General features: G+C 39.2%; 4 protein-coding genes across 12 annotated transcripts in view; 3 read left to right on the top strand and 1 right to left on the bottom strand.

Moving 5' to 3' along the window:
- Positions 1 to 19,697, bottom strand: part of LOC137278560 (kinesin-like protein KIF13A) — a 209,445-nt gene that overhangs the window by 108,449 nt on the left and 81,299 nt on the right. For all 8 annotated transcript variants that reach the window (XM_067811008.1, XM_067811007.1, XM_067811004.1 and 5 more), the window contains exon 8: positions 19,046 to 19,180. In XM_067811008.1, coding sequence (XP_067667109.1) covers positions 19,046 to 19,180 — 135 coding nt within the window. The remainder of the gene's footprint in view (positions 1 to 19,045; positions 19,181 to 19,697) is intronic.
- On the top strand, positions 3,065 to 9,098 carry LOC137278562 (uncharacterized). Of its 2 annotated transcripts, XM_067811010.1 has the most exons (3): positions 3,096 to 3,346; positions 6,206 to 6,327; positions 7,322 to 9,092. In XM_067811010.1, exon 3 carries the CDS (start codon positions 7,700 to 7,702, stop codon positions 8,681 to 8,683), a length of 984 nt encoding a protein of 327 aa, XP_067667111.1. In that variant the 5' UTR covers positions 3,096 to 3,346; positions 6,206 to 6,327; positions 7,322 to 7,699; the 3' UTR covers positions 8,684 to 9,092. The 2 variants fall into 2 exon arrangements, with proteins under 2 accessions (XP_067667110.1, XP_067667111.1); XM_067811009.1 differs by lacking the exon at positions 6,206 to 6,327 and having other exon boundaries at positions 3,065 to 3,346; positions 7,322 to 9,098.
- Positions 11,083 to 12,762, top strand: LOC137277249 (leucine-rich repeat-containing protein 4-like). The gene has a single exon (XM_067808911.1). It carries the CDS (start codon positions 11,083 to 11,085, stop codon positions 12,760 to 12,762), a length of 1,680 nt encoding a protein of 559 aa, XP_067665012.1.
- On the top strand, positions 14,627 to 16,096 carry LOC137277250 (chondroadherin-like). Its single transcript, XM_067808912.1, has one exon. It carries the CDS (start codon positions 14,627 to 14,629, stop codon positions 16,094 to 16,096), a length of 1,470 nt encoding a protein of 489 aa, XP_067665013.1.

Consider the following 19,697-nt stretch of genomic DNA (forward strand, 5'->3'; position numbering starts at 1 on the left):
GACCAAGGAAGTTATGCCATTTTCATGAAATTGTCTGACAAATCTTCACTGCAAAAACATAGTCAAAATATTATGCATACCTATCAATTTGTGTACAGTTTATAATCTACACTGGAATAGTTGCTGATCCTATTTTGCATCTAACTTCAACATTTTGTGAAAAACAGGTCCTCCTAATGCACATCTTAGTGAAATTTGGTGGTCATCATTTAATACAACTACAGGAAATTAAGACTCATCACATTCTTTCCTATTACTGTAGTGAGTCTACTACGACTGAGGTAATATGAAAGGATAAGGTGATTGGTAACTTCTTTCAAGTCACGTAATGAATGTGGATGTTCTGTGTAAAGTGGCAATACACACATATTACAGCTGTCCCTTCACACAATGCTGCTTTAATACTAGCGACATTGGCATCATGCTCATTGTTCTTAATGTGTATGATTAAAATGTAGGGCATTTGTGCAATCTGGGGAAATCATACATGATTTAAGCTACCACACCTAATATTCAAAATCCTATCCTTGTACACAAAGGCCCACTATACTCTTGGCTGCACAAAACAATCGAAACACAATTTGTTTGGTTTGCTTAAACATGTATGCTTAACATCAAAAGTGGTAAAAATTGCATCCTATTGTTTACAATGAATACACTGAGCGCTGACCCAAGAGGGACAAATTTGCAAACCTGGATAATAATGTCGATGTTATGAAGGGACAATCCATATATTGCACACACATTTCTGGCTGGAGTGCAACAGACAAGCACACATCTCCACTGCCTAGCAACATGTACTTGAAATCTTTACTGATCTCCAAAATACAAACACTCGAACATATGTACATAGTTTCCTTGTACCCCTATAAGGGCTTCTCAAGACAGTGTAATGAATTTTCTGAAAACAGTTTATCTTAGAATGAATTCTATGCTGGACAAAACTAACAGGATTGTCTTCTGTTGATGTAATTTTGAGATTTTTTAAGTTTCAACACATAGGAAACAACACAGAATGATTGCCAGAATGCTATGTTGTTTAAGAGTGTGTTGTACTAGGAGTTAGGATAGACAAGATTTCACAAATACATAGGTACACTACGTCGACCAGCAGATCTATCTTGCTGCCCTGAATCAACATTAACAGGTTACCTACATAGCTTAACACAGGTAAAATTAAGTGAAACCCTATTCTTATTTACACAAGCTTATGAGACGTGCATTGATATGCACTAGCATGTCCGCAAGCCGAATGGGCTTTACCAAGTTCATAGGACAGACTTTACTTTCCACCTATAACACTGACTGCTCTTAGAACATACAGTGACGACTTCATGAACAGTGAGTGAGTGAGTGAGTGAGTGAGTGAGTGAGTGAGTGAGTGAGTGAGTGAGTGAGTGAGTGAGTGAGTGAGTGAGTGAGTGAGTGAGTGAGTGAGTGAGTGAGTGAGTGAGTGAGTCAGTCAGTCAGTCAGTCAGTCAGTCAGTCAGTCAGTCAGTCAGTCAGTCAGTCAGTCAGTCAGTCAGTCAGTCAGTCAGTCAGTCAGTCAGTCAGTCAGTCAGTCAGTCAGTCAGTCAGTCAGTCAGTCAGTCAGTCAGTCAGTCAGTCAGTCAGTCAGTCAGTCAGTCAGGAATAGTTTTGGTTCCTAACAGGCTACTACTTCATCTCTAACTCAAGGCTGCTACTGTCAGTATATGAACTGGTTGACAATAATCAACACATTTCTTAATACTTTAATACTTGCTGTGGGACTGTGGGTGGTATTCTGTATACAGGAAAAAATGTGATAATATTCTGTACAGGAGAGAGGATGGTAAGATTATGTACAGAAAAAAAAGGGTGTTAATATTCTTACAGGAAAAAAGGTGGTAATATCATGCACAGGAAAAAGGGTGGAAATATTCTGGACTGGATTGGGGGTGGTAATATTCTTGACTGGATTGCAGGTGGTAATATTCTGTATTGGATTGAGGGTGGTAATATTCTGGACTGGATTGGGGGTGGTAATATTCTCTATTGGATTGAGGGTGGTAATATTCTGCACTGCATTGAGGGTGGTAATATTCTGTACTTGACTGGGAATTGTAATTGTCTGTACTATACTGAGGATGGCAGTTGCCTGCCTCCTTTCAGACCGTACTGGAGATAGACAGAAGTCCACCCAACAAGAGGCTGATTTGTTGTAAGCCGTGTGTCGCTCCCTGCTACACAAACACCACCATATGACCACAGACTACCACTTTCAATTATATAAGCTATCTCAAACATTGGGAAATTGTGTTCCTTTTCTAACTCTCCTCTACAGACAGTATACTATTCTGTTCAATAAGTCTTGCTTCAACTACACAAATTGAATAAGGTGATCACACAAGACAATCAGTTAGTGTTTATTGGACATGGAACAGCAAGCCAGGGACACAGTATAGAGCTACACCTGCATGTCATCCAATACAGGGAAGAGGAACTTTATAAAACACTAGCACATATGACAGACAAAAAGATGACACAACACAACTGTTTGTCACCATTGGCAATCCGCATGTATCTTGTTGATAGGGTAGAGTAAAGGTAGTGGTTACAGTGTTCATTCACCCTGGGTTCGATTCTCCAATATGTGTGAAGCCCATTTCTACTGGAATATTGCTAAGAGCAGTGTAAAATTGAACTCACTCACAATCAATGGAGATATCATATTCACACAGCCAACTGACACAGGGTTTCTTGACCTGGCAATACACCGGTTACAGTATGTACAATGATATTTTGAAAACAAATATCTTATACTACAACAGTATCTGAAGTCCTCCATGTCTTTAGAACAGCAATATCACTGGAAACAAGTTGCCAAAAACTGAAACCAGCATTATTATGAAGTTACACAACACTATCAAAGAAAAGTGACAAGTAGCAAAAACGTTCAGCACAATAGTAACACTTTAACTGATTATATCACTGGGAAAATACTGATAATGTTTGAATCTGATCCTAGTTCAACACAGAGCAGCAAATCCTTCCCTGAACACCTGAATCTTGACCATGTCAACACTGGGAACAATGAAGTAGCAAACACTGATGACTGTATCCGCGCAAGAGCTGTGCACTCTGCTGCCCTCCTGCCATTAGCGAGGCCTTCGTGTATTTGACACAAAGTCCGCCATTCACAACGTGTGCTCGGCTTACAGGTAAAGCCTTGTTGTTACTTTGTGCCAAAGTAACACACTTGGTGCTCAGTTGACTATTGTACTAGCACGTGATATTCAATTTTACAGCTACAACCAGTTATAAGGCAACAAGGCTGGACATGGAACTTGAGAACTAACTGCCTAGTGGATGTTACAGTCAAGAGGTAACTTATTTAATTGGTTATTACTTTCATCTGGTAAATATTATGTATGTACTGCATCCATTTTCACCCAAATTAGACTACATTGGCAATTTCACAAAAATTTCATTTATTTAAAATGTGAGAGCTATTGTTATGATGATGGACAGTAATACTATAAATGTTGAAATACAGATTTTTGTCTAAATGATAAAATACAGATATGTTGTTCATTATGATCATTGATTAAATGAACTTAAACAAACTGACAAATAATGAAATCAAAATCATGAAAGAAATATAAAACAAATTTGCTCAAAACCCAACAAAATGTCCGATTCAACACAATGTAAGGCTTTTCTCAATGAAATTACAATAGCTGCTTGTTTCCCAATCCAGTACAAGTGGAGACTGAACACTGAGACTGTTACATCTGTCGTGAACAGCGTCACACTGCTGAGCAATACAATGGATTGTTAGAAATATTACGCTGTAAAAAAAGTCAATCCCTGAAGTAAAAACAGTCCCAGTATATCACAAAGATGGATGATGACAGATTTATATATGGCTAGGTTTTAAGAGACATACTTGATCACTTCAACAGGTATTCCTGTCGACACAGGAATGTCTGAAGTCAAAAAGAAACCATTGTTGGGGGCAAAAACTGTCTAGATTTCACAATTTGTCCTTAGAGATGCTTGTTTCTCATTTCTTGACTTTACCAAGTGGAAATGCCTCTAATGTCCTGTATGTACCAATCCATTCACCTGTGTGTACCCATCCATCCACCTGTGTGTACCCATCCATCCACCTGTGTGTACCCATCCATTCACCTTTGTGTACCATCCATACACCTGTGTGCACTATCCATCCACCTGTGTGTACCCATTCATACACCTGTGTGTACCCATTCATACACCAGTATGTACCATCCATACACCTGTATGTACCATCCATACACCTGTGTGTACCATCCATACACCTGTGCGTACCATCTATACACCTGTGCGTACCATCTATACACCTGTGAGTATACATAATGAGCCTAACAGTCACGTAACAACACACCACCCTGGAGAGAAAGGACCTAACATATTCAGAAGTGTTTTGTAAAATTAAACCAACTTTTTATATTTTTTTCATACTCTTAATATCATTCATTATGCTATAAATCTGGTACTAAACAGTGAAAGTGTCTGTGTTTAGTTGGCAGTCTGAGTGTAGTAACGACATAATCAGTCTAATAAACATGACTGATATCTTACAGAGACATAGAACATAAACTTCTTAACAAGTTCTAGTAAGTTTTCAAAACATTTTGACTGAGATTGCACAGCTTCAACATAGAACAGTGTTAGGAGTATTTTACCCCTGACAGAGATAGGGAGTTATCCCTGTGCTGCCGTGGGACACCAGTCAGTGAGGAGTCCTTGATGCAAGCAGGGCCTGTCCCTGGTTGACCCGGACAGTGAAGGGGCATGGCACATCAAAGACAAGCTCCACACATGACTAGCACAACACACATATTTCCAATGCATGACATATACCTGCCAGACTCTGTGCCTCTACACACATACCTGCCCTGGTGTCCCTCAGGGTATGTTTTGTGGGGAACTTACGTGAGTATGCATCAAATTGGAGGAACAGACACATGTCAAACAGTTTACCATCTGTCAACCCAGTGTACATCAGGTGGGTTTTAACACAGCTACATGAAGGGGGCTGCCCAGGGATCTGGACTAGATAAATCAGTTGGACGCAAGACTAGATACAATCATATCAAAAGTTTTCCTTGCTCTTTTGATCAACAGGTCATCCCCTTGCGGCTAGAGTATCAGACTCTGGGTTCTCATATTCCTAACATGTGTTTACAGTACCAGCTGAATCTTCTCCTGGGATACCTCAACACTCATAACAGTAACACCTTAACAAACCAACACACTGAATTATCCTGATGTCACCATACATAGTGCTATCTTCATAAACTGAACAGTAACACCCTCACACCTTATAACCCTGACACGTTGGATAATCCTGACAACGTCTTGACATCTTGATATCATCAGAACAGTAACACCCTCACACCCTACCACCTTATAACCCTGACACCTTCTGTCATCCTGACTATACCTTACAATATGACATCTTCGTATCTTGAACACTTACAACCTGATACTTTAATACCAACACAGTGAAAAGCCCACTTAATACATGCTGAGGTGAGACACCCTGACACCCTGAATGGTGACATCCTCAATAACACCCCCGAGGTATGCCTGATGCACATGACACGGCAGGCAGAAACACATACAGAAGCAGAGAACACGTAGATGCACATGCAGTGTGGATGTGTAGTGGATAACCATCATTTTACATTAGCAGTATTAAATAACAATGAATTGTAACTGAGGTTTATCACAGGAACTTGAGATTAAATGTAACATAGATCGAAGAAATAATTAATTTTCCAGGACACTGTAACTTCCATACATAATGTGTAGATAGATTTACAAAACTAGTTGGTAATGATTCAGTTGAATGACCTATAGAGTTGATAAATCATTTAATTTTATACATTTTTTTGTCTTGAGCATAGTAACTGTTACAAATCTTCTTATTACAATTTCGGAATACTTTAACAAACTGCCTCTAACACTGACCAGGAGGAATTGTAAGAAGGTGAGGTGACTGTGCTGATGTTTTGGCAGGAGAAGCAATGCAAGGATATATTCAAATCAAACCTCTGCATTCTCTCAGTGTATATACAGCGACATATACAGACACAGATCTTTATTCATACACACTAGTCTCCTGCCTCACAAACATTACGTTTGTCACACAGAACAACGAACAATGCAAGTAACATGAATTTTTTCATCACAGACTCAATCACCTGCATATTGTTGGGATGGTCCAGCTCAAACCCGCTTAAAGAGATCATAACAGCGCAGACAAGCGAAAAAAGAGACTTCAATTACATCTACACTTTACCCTATGACCCCAGGGTAGGTATGAGGCTTGTCAAGCTCACATCTAGATACAGGCAAAATGGCATGCTCTAAGATCATTCCAACACTAAGTAAACCAAGCTACATTCTTCTCTCACAGTTCTTGTAGGCTCTTCCTTTCTCCTCCCTCGAGGCACCTGCTAAATGACATGTAGCCATTGAAATGTGATTCACAGCCAGGTAAATAATATCTCCATTCCTCATACTACACATAAAGACCCTTTTGGTGACTCATCACTTGCCGCTTTGAAGAGGGACACCATAAGAGACATAACCCACCCATGGTATATAATTACCAAATAAATCCAGACTAAATAGACTATCATGGCTTGTGGTTGTAATAGACTCCCTTCCTTACACATAACATACAGGCCAGTAATAGGAAGTGTTTATCAAGGGGGAAAAGAAAATCAATAAATGGAAATATAAGCATGGTTATTTATGTTACATGGATGGAAAGTACATTGCATGGACAATGATTGATGCGTGTCACGTGAAATTTCTTCATCTCATCATTCAAACTGCACATAAACAACAAAAACTGGATTTAAACAAAGGGAACGTGAAGATGATAAAACAAACATGAAAAGTAAAATGTGGATAAATCAACACCATCATTCTTATATTCTCCAGCAAAAAAAGCAATTGCACTAAAAACTGTCATTCAAACTGCAACCTTCCTCATAAAAGCAACATTAACTTGATGTATTACGTTCATATTTGACATTCAAATGACTATGGAAAAAACCCCAAATCACAAGATAGCTAGTTTCTTTATATTTGCTTCTTGAATTCAGCAATACAAGTTGGCATACATCATCAAAATTGCATTAATTGTCTCTTTGTTCAAAAGTGCTATGAAAATCTTACGTAGAAAGGTACAAAGAATCCCCTTTATGAGAAACAATAAGGTTTCAGTGGTTGTAAAATTCTTAAATAAACAATCATGCAAAAAAATGTTATGTCTCAATGATGATTTTTTTTATTTCAGGTGTCATTACCCTGGAGATCAATGTACTCAATTACCTGATCCAAATCTGAAACATTCAGTGATCAGAAAAACAAGATAATTCCAAAGTCTGTCAGATGAAGTTGTGTTGCTACTGTCAGAAAGTTAAAGGGACATAACTCTCTCTGGGCTGCTTCCAAACCACACCACAAGTTGTTTGTGCCCTATGTGAGCTCGAAAGTCATGATTGTTGCTTCATTTAGGTGAATAGAAGGCATATGACATACATCTAAAAACATGTCCATCAGTTTAGTATCAAGTGATATTCCAGTTTGCTTCAAATTATCAATTAGCTATGGTTAAAACTTGACTGACAAAATTATTTTCAAAAAGAATTCACTTCACTACAACAGTTTCAGAATGGGAGACCACGTTGTAAATGCCACAATGACAACACCTGTCAACATGACAGAGGCACAGATTGTAACAACAGCTGTGATTGGTTCAATTCTTGTCATCTTGGTAGTGGCAAACCTGGTTATGTTTTCCATTTACAAGAAACTGACAAGTGATGGGGATTGCACCAACAAATCCAAGAAACGGGAGAGTGTGCAGCTGTACCAGGTGAAGCCAGCTGGAGAATACAACTCTGTATCACGCAGCAGCCATCTCAACAAATCATATTCCAGGGAAAACATCACACACACCATTTCCTTAAACGGGGAGGACAATATATCAGGTGATTATTCTACAGCAGTTAGGTCCCTCAGCCGAGATAGAAGTTTGGAAACAGCTAGTGGTGTTGAAGTCTCCCCTCAGTTAGATACTTCATTTATTTCACACCAGTTTCGCAGGAATGAAAATCTTGAAAAGTCACATGAGACAATTTCAAACTTGGACTTAAACCAATCCACTGACTCATCACTGGTTGAAACTGAGGCTCAGATTCATCTTCAACATTTACCAAGTGATAGAAAATCAAGTGCATTTAGTGATGTTCATAGATATCGCAGCATAAAATATCAAATGTGGGAGAAACCATCCAACGTAGGTCCTCGTCAACATCAGGATGCCGCCTTTCCCATTCCAGCAGGAATAACTAGGGAGAAGCACATCACTAGGAAGTGTTCTGAAAGTCGACACTGCCACCAGCAGGTACGGGGCTATGTGGATCTGACAGACTTTGACAACGACACTGATACAGACATCCAGTGCATGTGTAGTATGGCTAGTGTGGAACTGCCGTCCATGGTGGTCGGGGAAGAAAGCTTCAAGGGTCATGGAAGTAAAGCAAACAGTCCGATCAGTGTTCTTGGAAGACCTATTGTAGAATTTCAGAACCAAGCATTTGAATTTTCCGAAACCAAAACAGCCCTTGAAGAATTCACTGACACAGAATTGTGATGGTTGTTTACCCACTGAATGTCTCTAAATCCCGTTGCAGGTTTTGCCCAAGCTTTGAACTAGAATCTGAAGTTAGCTGTACAATGTGCTTTCTCTATGTTCTGAGATGAACAGCTGATTCAATAATTCCACATAATGGAGGGAATCAGTATTGAACTTTGTACTTAAAGACTGATGATCCATTGAAAATTGATTGTTTTGATTTATATCCGGTGATGATACTTCCTGAAGCACTCATAAAATTATCAGAGTAACTCCTGATGGCAACATCTAACTGTCTATCAGTTTGATAATTCTGCAACATTCCAGTCATGGGATAATGGCCTGTATATACATGTGTGTGAAGAAGACAACCCAGTGGCCATCCACATTGTAGTGTATGACACACAATCATATATAATACAAAAAATAACACTACTAATTTTGTTCTTTGTTTTTGTCTTTATACAAGGTTGATCAAGTTTCACATAGTAGTCAGTGACATGACAAGCTAACACTTACACCAGTGGGCTACCCCTTTGCCCGGTTTCTTGTAGGAAGGTAATTATAGTCAATCATGTGTCTCAGTACAGGAAATCACAAGTCAGTTATTCAAGGAGGCTTGGTCAATCATGTCTGCCTCACCTGGTTCACCATCTTACACAACTTTGTTGTGTCAGGACATCAGTTTTAAAAAAACAAACAAAAGTGACACCTTCTTTTGGCAATAAGATTAATTCATCAAGTCCAGTTATAAGAAAAAGGTGGAACAGTTACAATTTTACTCTGTGCAATAGACCCACTCTAGAAGACATAACTATTCAAGCTCATGTTTCTCATGAGTGAGTGAGTGAATTTAATTTTACGCCGGACTCAGCAGTATTCCAGCTATATGGCGGTGGTCTGTAAATAATCGAGTCTGGACCAGACAATCCAGTCATCAACAACACGAGCATCGATCTGCGCATTTGGGAACCGATGACATGTGTCAACCAAGTCAGCGAACCTGACCACCCGATACCGTTTGTCAGGTCTTACGACAAGCATAGTCGCCTTCTATGGCAAGCATGGGCTACTGAAGGCCTAATGTACCCCGGGACCTTCATGAGTCTGTTTCTCATGACGTCATATATGGCACCATTACATATCTGATAAATCTTCTCAGATGGCCTTCCTTCATCAGGAAACAGTCAACATGTGACAGACAGAAGACATTGTTTACACAACTCCAACCTGTAATCCATCACATTATGTTCATACTTGTCATGACACTGCAAAACACCGACAGGGATGACAAGCATTTTATAAAAAAGGATACAATTTCAAAAATATTTTACTATCTACATGGTCATCATATGTGTGTTGTTATTCTGTGTATGATACTTAATAAACAAACAGCCATGTAATACTGGGTGTAAACCCTTTCAACCATCACTTTGAACTTTCTAAAAATACATAAACACTCAAAACAAACAAATCTCCATCCACTGTTTGAGTTACAATGTACCAATGTCTGTGGAAAAAAATCACCCCAAAAGCTCGGAACATACAGTGAAAATAAAAAGAAGAGGTAAAAACAGACATTCTATTCGCCACTCATTAAATAATAATACCATATATGCTACGGCCTTGTTGTGTTGTGTCTACTACAAAGATAAGATAAGATAAGATATCGCCTTAAAAATATACTTTGAATGTTAATGTCCTGAAAACAGTAAGTGTTGAGTACACAACCAAATCCACTACTTCTGAAAGGAATAACACATTTTAACTAGCTAGGTCCAACAGGTTCACTGGGAGTTTGGAATTCATATTATGTCCGTAATCTTTCATATTACCTACATCAAGCAAATATTTATACCACCAGGTCTGGCACACCTATCTATCACTTCTCTTAACAAGTTTAGAAATGTATTACCATCTGATTCTGTCATGGTAAGTACACATAAGCTTAGTTTCTATAAATAGCTGCCAAACACGTCAGTTGAGAAAAATTCTTAATAGCTGGACAGCAACAAAGTGATTGGTTAATCCAATCTTAACTCATGAAATAACGATTAATCAAAGGTATATCAAATGATGACAACACAAGGCACCAAAAATAAACACGAAACTGCGTCATTACATTACATGGTCTTGCGCAGAGGATTTATACCATCAACGGTTAATGATAACATAAACTGAAGTTTGAGAGAAGGACATCGTCGTTGCTCTGAAAAGGGACTTTAATGTAGTTCTTCAAAACTCCTACAGCAGAAGAAATTTAAATGCCGCAAGTAAATACCTTACACCACGAAAGACAGATGACATCTGAGGAAATGATCTGTGTTTTGCTGGGAGGTACATAACAATATCAACTAATCAAGGAGACTATTTCCTTCAAATTCTTTAATGTGACAACGTTGAAGAGCTCCGAAAGAATGGAGTATATCACTGTAACAGCAATGGTCCTTCTGTGTGCTATTGGTGGTAGCACTTCATGCAGTCCACCTCCGTGCATGAAATGTGATGTGGGGCCAAGTGGACAACAAGAAGACTTTGTGTGCCAGCAGATTTGTCCCAGTTCCCTCCCACCGAGTGTAAAAACTCTGGTGCTGATGAACGGGAAGTGTCCTCCGATGGAATCCATGATGATGTCCAGATACATCAGCAGAATGACCCAGCTGGAGTCTCTCACCATCAATCGGTACAACATCCACAGGTTCTGGGGGGCCGTCTTTGAGACAAACACTCAGCTCAAACATCTCAACCTCATGCTTAATGACTTCAGTACTTTTGGGACAACAACTTTCCAAGGTCTGACAATGTTGGAGGAATTGAACATGATGCGAAGCAATATTGTAACTGTTCCTGACAATGGCTTCTCTCCACTGTCATCTCTGAAGACTCTCAACCTAATGGCAAACAAGATTACAGACATATCTGCGGCAGCATTTGCTGGGCTGTCCAGTCTTGAGACAATAGACCTAACATATAACCCAATCGCTACAGTTGCCAGCAAGTCATTCCAACCCTTACAGTCAGTCCAAACCATAAAACTTCTTAACAACCAGCTTACTGCAATCCCTACATCACTTTTTTCTAACCTCTCGAACCTGAAGACGTTGGACATGACCTCTAACAAGATATCCTTTGTTGCATCAGATGCCTTCACAGGAACTGCAATGGACACATTGGACATATCGCAGAATATGCTTACATCTGTTCCAAACTTCAAGACTTGTCGATCACCTCCAAGAACACTAAACCTTCAAAATAACAGGATCATATCTGTTGGAGCAGGTGATTTCAGTGGTTTCACAATGAAGACTCTGAACCTGAGAAACAACTCGATCAGTAAAGTGGAAAATGGTGCCTTTGCTGGAAGCCACATTTCAGAGTTGGACTTGGGAGAAAACCAGCTTAGCTCCTTGCCAGAGTCGATGTCAGTCATGCTGGCATCTGTGAGTATACTGAAGCTGGATCATCATGACAACTGGCAGTGCGTGTGTAGCCAGCTATGGCTGTCTCGTTACCTGAGCACACGTCATATACAGGACGGACCTACATGCATGAGTCCTATTATGTACATGGGTAGAAAATTGTCAGATGCCACACCTGATCTGGAGATTGAATGCAAATCAACAACTACGACTACTACTACTACTACTACTACTACCACGACAACAACAACTACCACAACAACCACTCCTACTACAACTACAACCACTACAACTACCACAACAACTCCAACCACTACAACAACTCCAACGACCACCACAACTACAACCACCACAACTACAACTACCACTACAACAGTTCCTACTACAACTACTACAACCACCAAAATGCCTTCAACAACAATTACATCAACAACAAGAATATCAACAACAACTACAAGAACCTCATCAAACCCTCTTCCCAAGGTGAAGGTGAAGGCTACTGCCATCAGTGGAGCTCAGATGGCAACCAATGAAATCTCTCTCGTGCCTATAATTGCTGGCGTAGCATGTGGTGTGCTGCTCTTGGCAGGCACTGCCACAACCTGCATTGTGTACAAGAACAAGAACAAGAACAGGAACAAAGTGTCCCCAAGGATGCATGCTGACAGTTTTCAGTGAAAGAACAAGTATCTGCTGGCATGGACTACACTTGTTTATGGAGCTTCAGTGTTTAGAAGCCATCTGTTATATGTCCAAAATGGTTAAATGATTTAAACCATGATAGGCTGTTATTAGCAGTTTCAAGACAAGCAGGTTTGTTTGTTGTGAGTGTAGATATATCCACTATGTTTACATTGTGCCATTTCAAACATTATGTGTTAATTAATTGTTTATGGTTCATATATTTTCCTAAGTGACTAATCAAATATGTGACGGATATTAACTAAAATAATGTAGAGCTTAGGCTTGCATGGTTAGCACTTCACTGCATTGTAAACTAACTAGCCATAACTGCACGATAGAACATTATCCTGCACATGTACAAGTCAACTGTGGCAATATGAGAAAAGAAATAAGAACACCATATTTGTTACAATAAATATGACTGATGAAGCAATTGAGGTAATAATTTCCGTGTATGAATATATACTTTTTGAGTGAGCTGGGTATTACAATGTTTTGGTATTAATCCTGAAATATCACAGCAGGGCACATATTGTGGACACCCACCCTGTTTCTTGTGGTGAATGACAGCTCAAACAATGAGGCCACCACCCTGCTATATCAGAGATACCACCCCACCACCAAGTGCTGCAAATAGCAGTTTCAGGGATCAGACTTAGTAGTTTGACCATAAAATTAGTAGTCAGCTAAATTCTTAAAATCATGATGCATTCTGTTAAAGATCATATGACACCAATCAAGAGTGAAGCTTTCATTTCACATACCTCCAACAGCAGATTATCAGCATTACATTTTTAATGACATCTCTTTTTGGCAAAAATTTTTCTGACTGACAAAAATGCATTTTTGTCTATATATCCAACTTTTAATGAGTATTCTTCAAATTTTGTAGAATTTATCATGCAATCATACTGGCATAGTTTCAGGCATAAATTCGTAGTGACGACAATAAAATCGTAGAGTTTGTCATTTTTGCTATACATCTGGAAGTTGACTGCACTAACATGAAACATTCCATGTACTAAATGACCTTTCATATCCTTATTTTAAGAGGTGCCCTCACTTGTACTACTGCAACATATAGCCATTCAATCATGGGAGCTTGTTGGTCATACACTTCAAATTGCTTTGTGACATTGACTCAACTTAAACTGGCATACCATCTATATGAGCAAGTTAATATGGTTTCAAATAATGCTTAACAGAACTTATAATAAATTGACCATTAGATATTTGTTTTTATCCTAAAGACATCTGGCAATCTGTAAGAAAATTTGCCAACCCAAAATAACCTTTAATATTTTGATTTCAACTTAAGAAGCTGTAATAAATCACTGTGTGTGACTGCTGGCCCTGATAAGCCATCAATGAGCCCACAGACATGAGGGTCAAGGCATTGATCAAGTCTAATGTATATTAAACTTCAACAAAATCAATAGTCTGAGTAAATATCACAGCAGACTCAACAATTACATCAAACAGTGTTTCACTAAGGAATTTTTAATTTGGAATCTCTATAACACATCAAGTGTGTGTTCACTTAAGTAAGTGTTATAAGAAACATGATTTAGTTGAAGTTGATGGCAAGGTGCAGACATCTTGAGAAGTCAGCCAGGGAGTCTGTGAACGTTAGCTGGTGACAAGTATGTAGAGATAGGTATTCACAACCACTTCAAATGTATGCTAATGACATTTGGTGACAAAATGACTGAAACTACCATCAACCAACATACATGTTGAAGCAATCTGCTCTGTCTGGAAGCTATCCTTTCACTGCATCATAACGTAACAACATCATGGTAAGTCACCACACTTAATAATCGGACATTTCTTTTGAAAGGTGACGACAATGGAATCCATGACGGTGAAATTTCTGTTTCCGATTCTGACACTGCTGAGTGTTGGAAAATGTGGCCCAGATAATAACTGTCGCCCAGAAATGAAATGTCCAATGGACCTTCCTCCTTCTGTGACTTGCCTGACCATGGTCCGCACTCCATGTGATGCATTCAAGGACGGGATGATGACAATAGTAAAACTTGGGAGTCTGAGAAAACTCCAGACTTTGATAATAAATGATTGTAACATCATCATGTTTCGGGGCTCACCATTTGCTGGAAATGCTGACTTGACTGACCTACAGCTCATATCAAACAGGTTCGGCACATACGACAACAGAACATTTCAAAACTTGAGAAAACTGGAATCTCTCAAGATAACAAGGAGTAATGTGGCTGTTCTTCCTGATGGTGCTTTTAAGGATTTAGTCTCCCTAATCCATCTTAACCTGCAGCTGAATCATATCACAACCATAAAACAGGGAAGCTTCTCTGGACTAGGAAGACTGCAGACACTGGATCTTAGTTACAACAGCATAACAACTATTGAAGCCAATACATTTGACTCACTGACTTCTCTACAAAGCATAACCCTTCAAAATAACCAGATCTCCTCCCTTCCAGATGCAGTTTTTGAAAAGGTAATTAATTTGAATACACTAACTCTAAAATCAAACAATCTTACAAAATTTACCACAAGCTTGACTTTGGACAAACTTGACCTGTCCTCAAATGAACTTACATTGATTCCAAAGGCCCATTCAAAAATGCTTGAACTTGAAAATAACAAGATCTCCATTGTCAAAAGTGGAGATTTTGTTGGAATGACAACTGCATTGGTAGATTTGAAACACAACCCAATTTTTTACATTGAACCTGGTGCCTTCAGTGGCAGTACTATCTCTGAGCTGAATCTTGACTCCACCAAGTTAACATCTCTACCCCAGTCAATGTCCTCACTGACTAACAAGAACACTACATTGAAGCTGGACATGAACCCTGACTGGAAGTGTGTGTGTGACCAGCTGTGGCTGGCTCGGTACCTGAAGGGTGGAGGAGGAGGAGGACCTTCCTGCAGCTCACTGAAGCATGTAGGTCAGAAGTTAGGCGACATAGTGCTGGACCTCGAAGCTGAATGCATGACGACCACAACATTGTCAAGTTCTTCAGGAGACATCAAGACAGTGTTTCCAAAATCGACCAAGTTAAAGCACTCTTCCAGTCAAGGACCAGAAGAAGCTGGGCAGTCCAGCCCTGCTCCCATCATTGTTGGTGTGACCTGTGCAATCCTCCTGGCAGCTGCAGTCATCCTGGGACTCATGTTATGGAATAAGAAGTTCAAGGTGAAACCTTCTCAAGCATCACCGAGGCACATGGAGCTGCCAGATGCTCTGACCAGCAGGAGTGAGCCTGGAAAAGCTCCATCCTCCACTGGCTGTCATCAAGGCTTCACAAATGGACCACTGCAAAAGCGGTTTCTGAGCCCATGAATGAAAGATTGGTATACAGTGGAATCTGTCAAAACCAGCATCTGTCTAATCCACCAAGTTCTCAACATCGGCAAAAATTCAAAGTACCTTTGGTGGCTTGGACATTTATCATCAGCTCTGCAATCCGGCACATTGCCTAAAGTGGATTATTTCCTGAGTCCAAATGAGTGCCGGATTAGACAGCTTCCACTGTATATCCTATTGTTTTGATGCACTGAAAGATTACAGAGTATAGCTGTCAGAAATTAAGGTAATACAACTCAGACATAATTTCATATTGCTACTATGGTTAATCACTATATATTATATAGGACAGGTAGTGGTTCTTATGACTCTTATAATATATTACAATACTATACAGACTGTGATTGTTATGTCTAATATTGCCCTACCAAATAGATTGTTTGTGTTACTATGTGATTGTTCTGACCTCTATATCACCACACTGTACAGACTGTTAGACATGTTATTGTTGTTTACTCTAGTATTAATCTACTTAATAGGCCGGAGTTGGGTTGCAATGACTGTACTATACTAACACTCAGCTGTACAGGTCGTAGGACAAGGTATGGTCATCAGTGTAATATTGCCTGCCACACAGACTGTAGGCCAGGTTTTGTTATGCCTTGATCCACATACTGTACACACTGCAGCACTGAAATATCAACCCACCATAAAGATTATATGATGAAACAGGGTTGCAGTGACTGTGATACTTACCTTCTGAGTAAACAATTCCACTTTTTGGCCAAGTGCTCTCTTTAATGCAGGATTTGCTTGGTACGCAAAATTATTCTTTGGTCTACCAACAGTTATTTACGCAAAATTCAACAGATCAGTACTCAGGGCCAATATATGCCCCCTCAGTCTTGATGACAAACAACCTGTTGACCATCATATTGTCTACAAGCACCTGCTGATATAGATATCTGCTGTGTAGTCTCATAAATCATTTTTTAAGTAGGTGAAATCAGTGTATGAAAATAAACCCTATCTGACAGCTGCAACCTTTGGTCTGGGCTGACAAATTTTGAAACTTTTCGTCAATTTTGCCATAATTTCTAATTAACATATTAATATTCTATTAACATATTTGGGCTGGCTCTTTGTCAAACTTAATTCATACACTGACAAAATACAAATAAACATGTAGTCTTAAGACTTCAAACTCTATGTCAACTGCTTCAATGGATTAATAGAAACCATAGTGAACAAAATGACTCCCACATCCTGTCTCACAGACACAGGACAAGCTGCTGCCAGTACTCATCTGACTTGCTGCTAGGTTATCTTGATTAATGAACTTCCATATCTAGCTTATTTCCATGACTTGTAATATACAGACAGGACCATATATCAAACTCAGTGTGGGTATGACCATTAATAATGTGTCTTATCTTATCTTTTCTTCTTGATGAATGAACTGCTCTAATTGGGTGACAATGTGAGCCATTAGTGTCCATTAGTCCCCCAGGTGGCCAGCACATTCATCCCAGACTCGCATTCATACTAGGCTCAGGGATAGAGATCTATAATGTTGAGGATGGCTGCTTGTCACTGCTTTAGAGTACATATATCTCTCTAACACTGATTAAATCATAGATCTACATCTAAAGTACGTAACTGTCCAACTGACGGAAGAAACAGAGATACTGAACACTCTGTTTCACAGGTATTCTTATTACCTGTTGTTTAAAATTAACAATCTACTCAAGAGATAAATAGGGAAAACTTCATGGTGACAGTTTTGCATAAAAGTATTATTAATATTATTTAACTTTTAAAAAATATTGTGCCACATGAACCAGTATCAGATGTCCACCTCCAAGACACAGTGACAATTGTAGTACAAAGAATGTTGATTCTTTAAGTGAACTAAAAAGGAATCAAGTAATTTGGGGTTCCGCTTCTTGGTTATCATAACACTGGTAAAAAATCACCAACCTCAGGTCTATATATCAGTGATGGAGTGATTGACAGGAGTTAACATTTGTCACTATCTGATAAACAACAGTTCAAGTTGTGTAGTCAGTATGAAAACATGCTAGCATTATCCCCTCAACTTACCTGCCTCATGTGAACGCATGTACATATCAGGGTATTTAATTGTCAAATTTCTTTCCAGTCAAGCTCAATGCACTTTCATTTTGATTAAAAATGCTATTCTGTGTTATAGCATTGTCTGTTATTTGTCAACTTGACTTTTACTTATATGGATAGAACATGATGCACTGTGTAAACTGTACAATAACATAAAGAAAACAATGCTCACACATACAAGCACTCATGAGACCAAAAACCAAAACTGATTAAAGAGTGTTGAAAATTAATTCAGTTGCTATGACCGATATTTCAGTTATATCAAGATGGCTTTATGAGGAAATGTTGAAGTTCTACCCACTTTGATGAGGTCTGCTGTAGGTATGGGTAATTGAACCGAGTGCCCAGAGCACTCAAGATGGCATGTGATCTGGTCTCACATGGAGTAATAGATAAGTATCTGCATTATGGTACATTATGGCTGATCTGCCCTGCTTATTGATGTGACTCTAACTGACAGGTTCACGGAGGACTCCAAAACTAACAGTGAGTGAGTGAGTGAGTGAGAGTGAGTGAGCATTCCAATATTCCAGCTACATGATGAACAGCACTGGACCTTGTCTTGACAGGTAGGATTCAAACCAAGGTCTATGATGTGGCAAGAACAATTCCCCAATCAAAATACAGGCCTGCCATGTTTGTGTCAAAATATGACTTATCCTCCTTGCATATCTCCAGTTTTATCCTGAGACATGATCACATACTGTCATATCTGAAGGTTGAAAATAACATTAGCTAGATTCAGTTCAAGTACTGGGGTCCAGCTTTGCTGCACCCAGCTACTTGAAATACCCAGCACTGACAACATGTCATTTCTCCATGTTGTCAATAATAGCAAGAGTTACCTACCCCTGACTGGAGGTCGGTGAGTGTCTGTGTGATGATGATATTGAAGACAGCGTGAGATCGGCTACTTTCACTGTTCATGTTGGTTGCTGCTACTGTTCTAGATTTGTTCCCTTCACTCATCAAACTATCTATATCCTGCAACAACAGAACACCATTGGTTGGAGATATGCTTTGAGTGAGGGAGTTTAGTTTTATGCCTCATTTAGCAATACGTCAGCATTATCATGGTGGGGGTAACTAGACAATGAAGAGCTGCAAATCTGCTCAATCAATTATGCAACTTCAAGCAAGCAATATTGTTTAACAGTACCTACTGAGCCATATCACTTCCCTGAACAAATGAATGTAGCATTGGGAAAACACAGCAGACTAGAACTGTCAATACTGAACAAACACATTTTCAGTTAGTTCATAACCTTCCTCATCATCTGTTCCTTCAAGAGTGTTCCCAGTTCCAGCACATATTACCTAAAATATCTGCCAAGACTCATCCAGTTGACATGTTGACTGCCACCATGCTTGTAGTATCAATGTCTGGCCCAATTTGCCACTATGATTTTTCTTGTAGTTATCTCAGTATTCAAGACAAGTTTCACAAAGAATGCCAGGAGATATTTGTTTCTTGTGCCTATTTTGTCAGCATGTGAAATAT

The sequence above is a fragment of the Haliotis asinina genome, chromosome 3 (assembly GCF_037392515.1).
Source record: "Haliotis asinina isolate JCU_RB_2024 chromosome 3, JCU_Hal_asi_v2, whole genome shotgun sequence".
NCBI lineage: Eukaryota > Metazoa > Mollusca > Gastropoda > Lepetellida > Haliotidae > Haliotis > Haliotis asinina.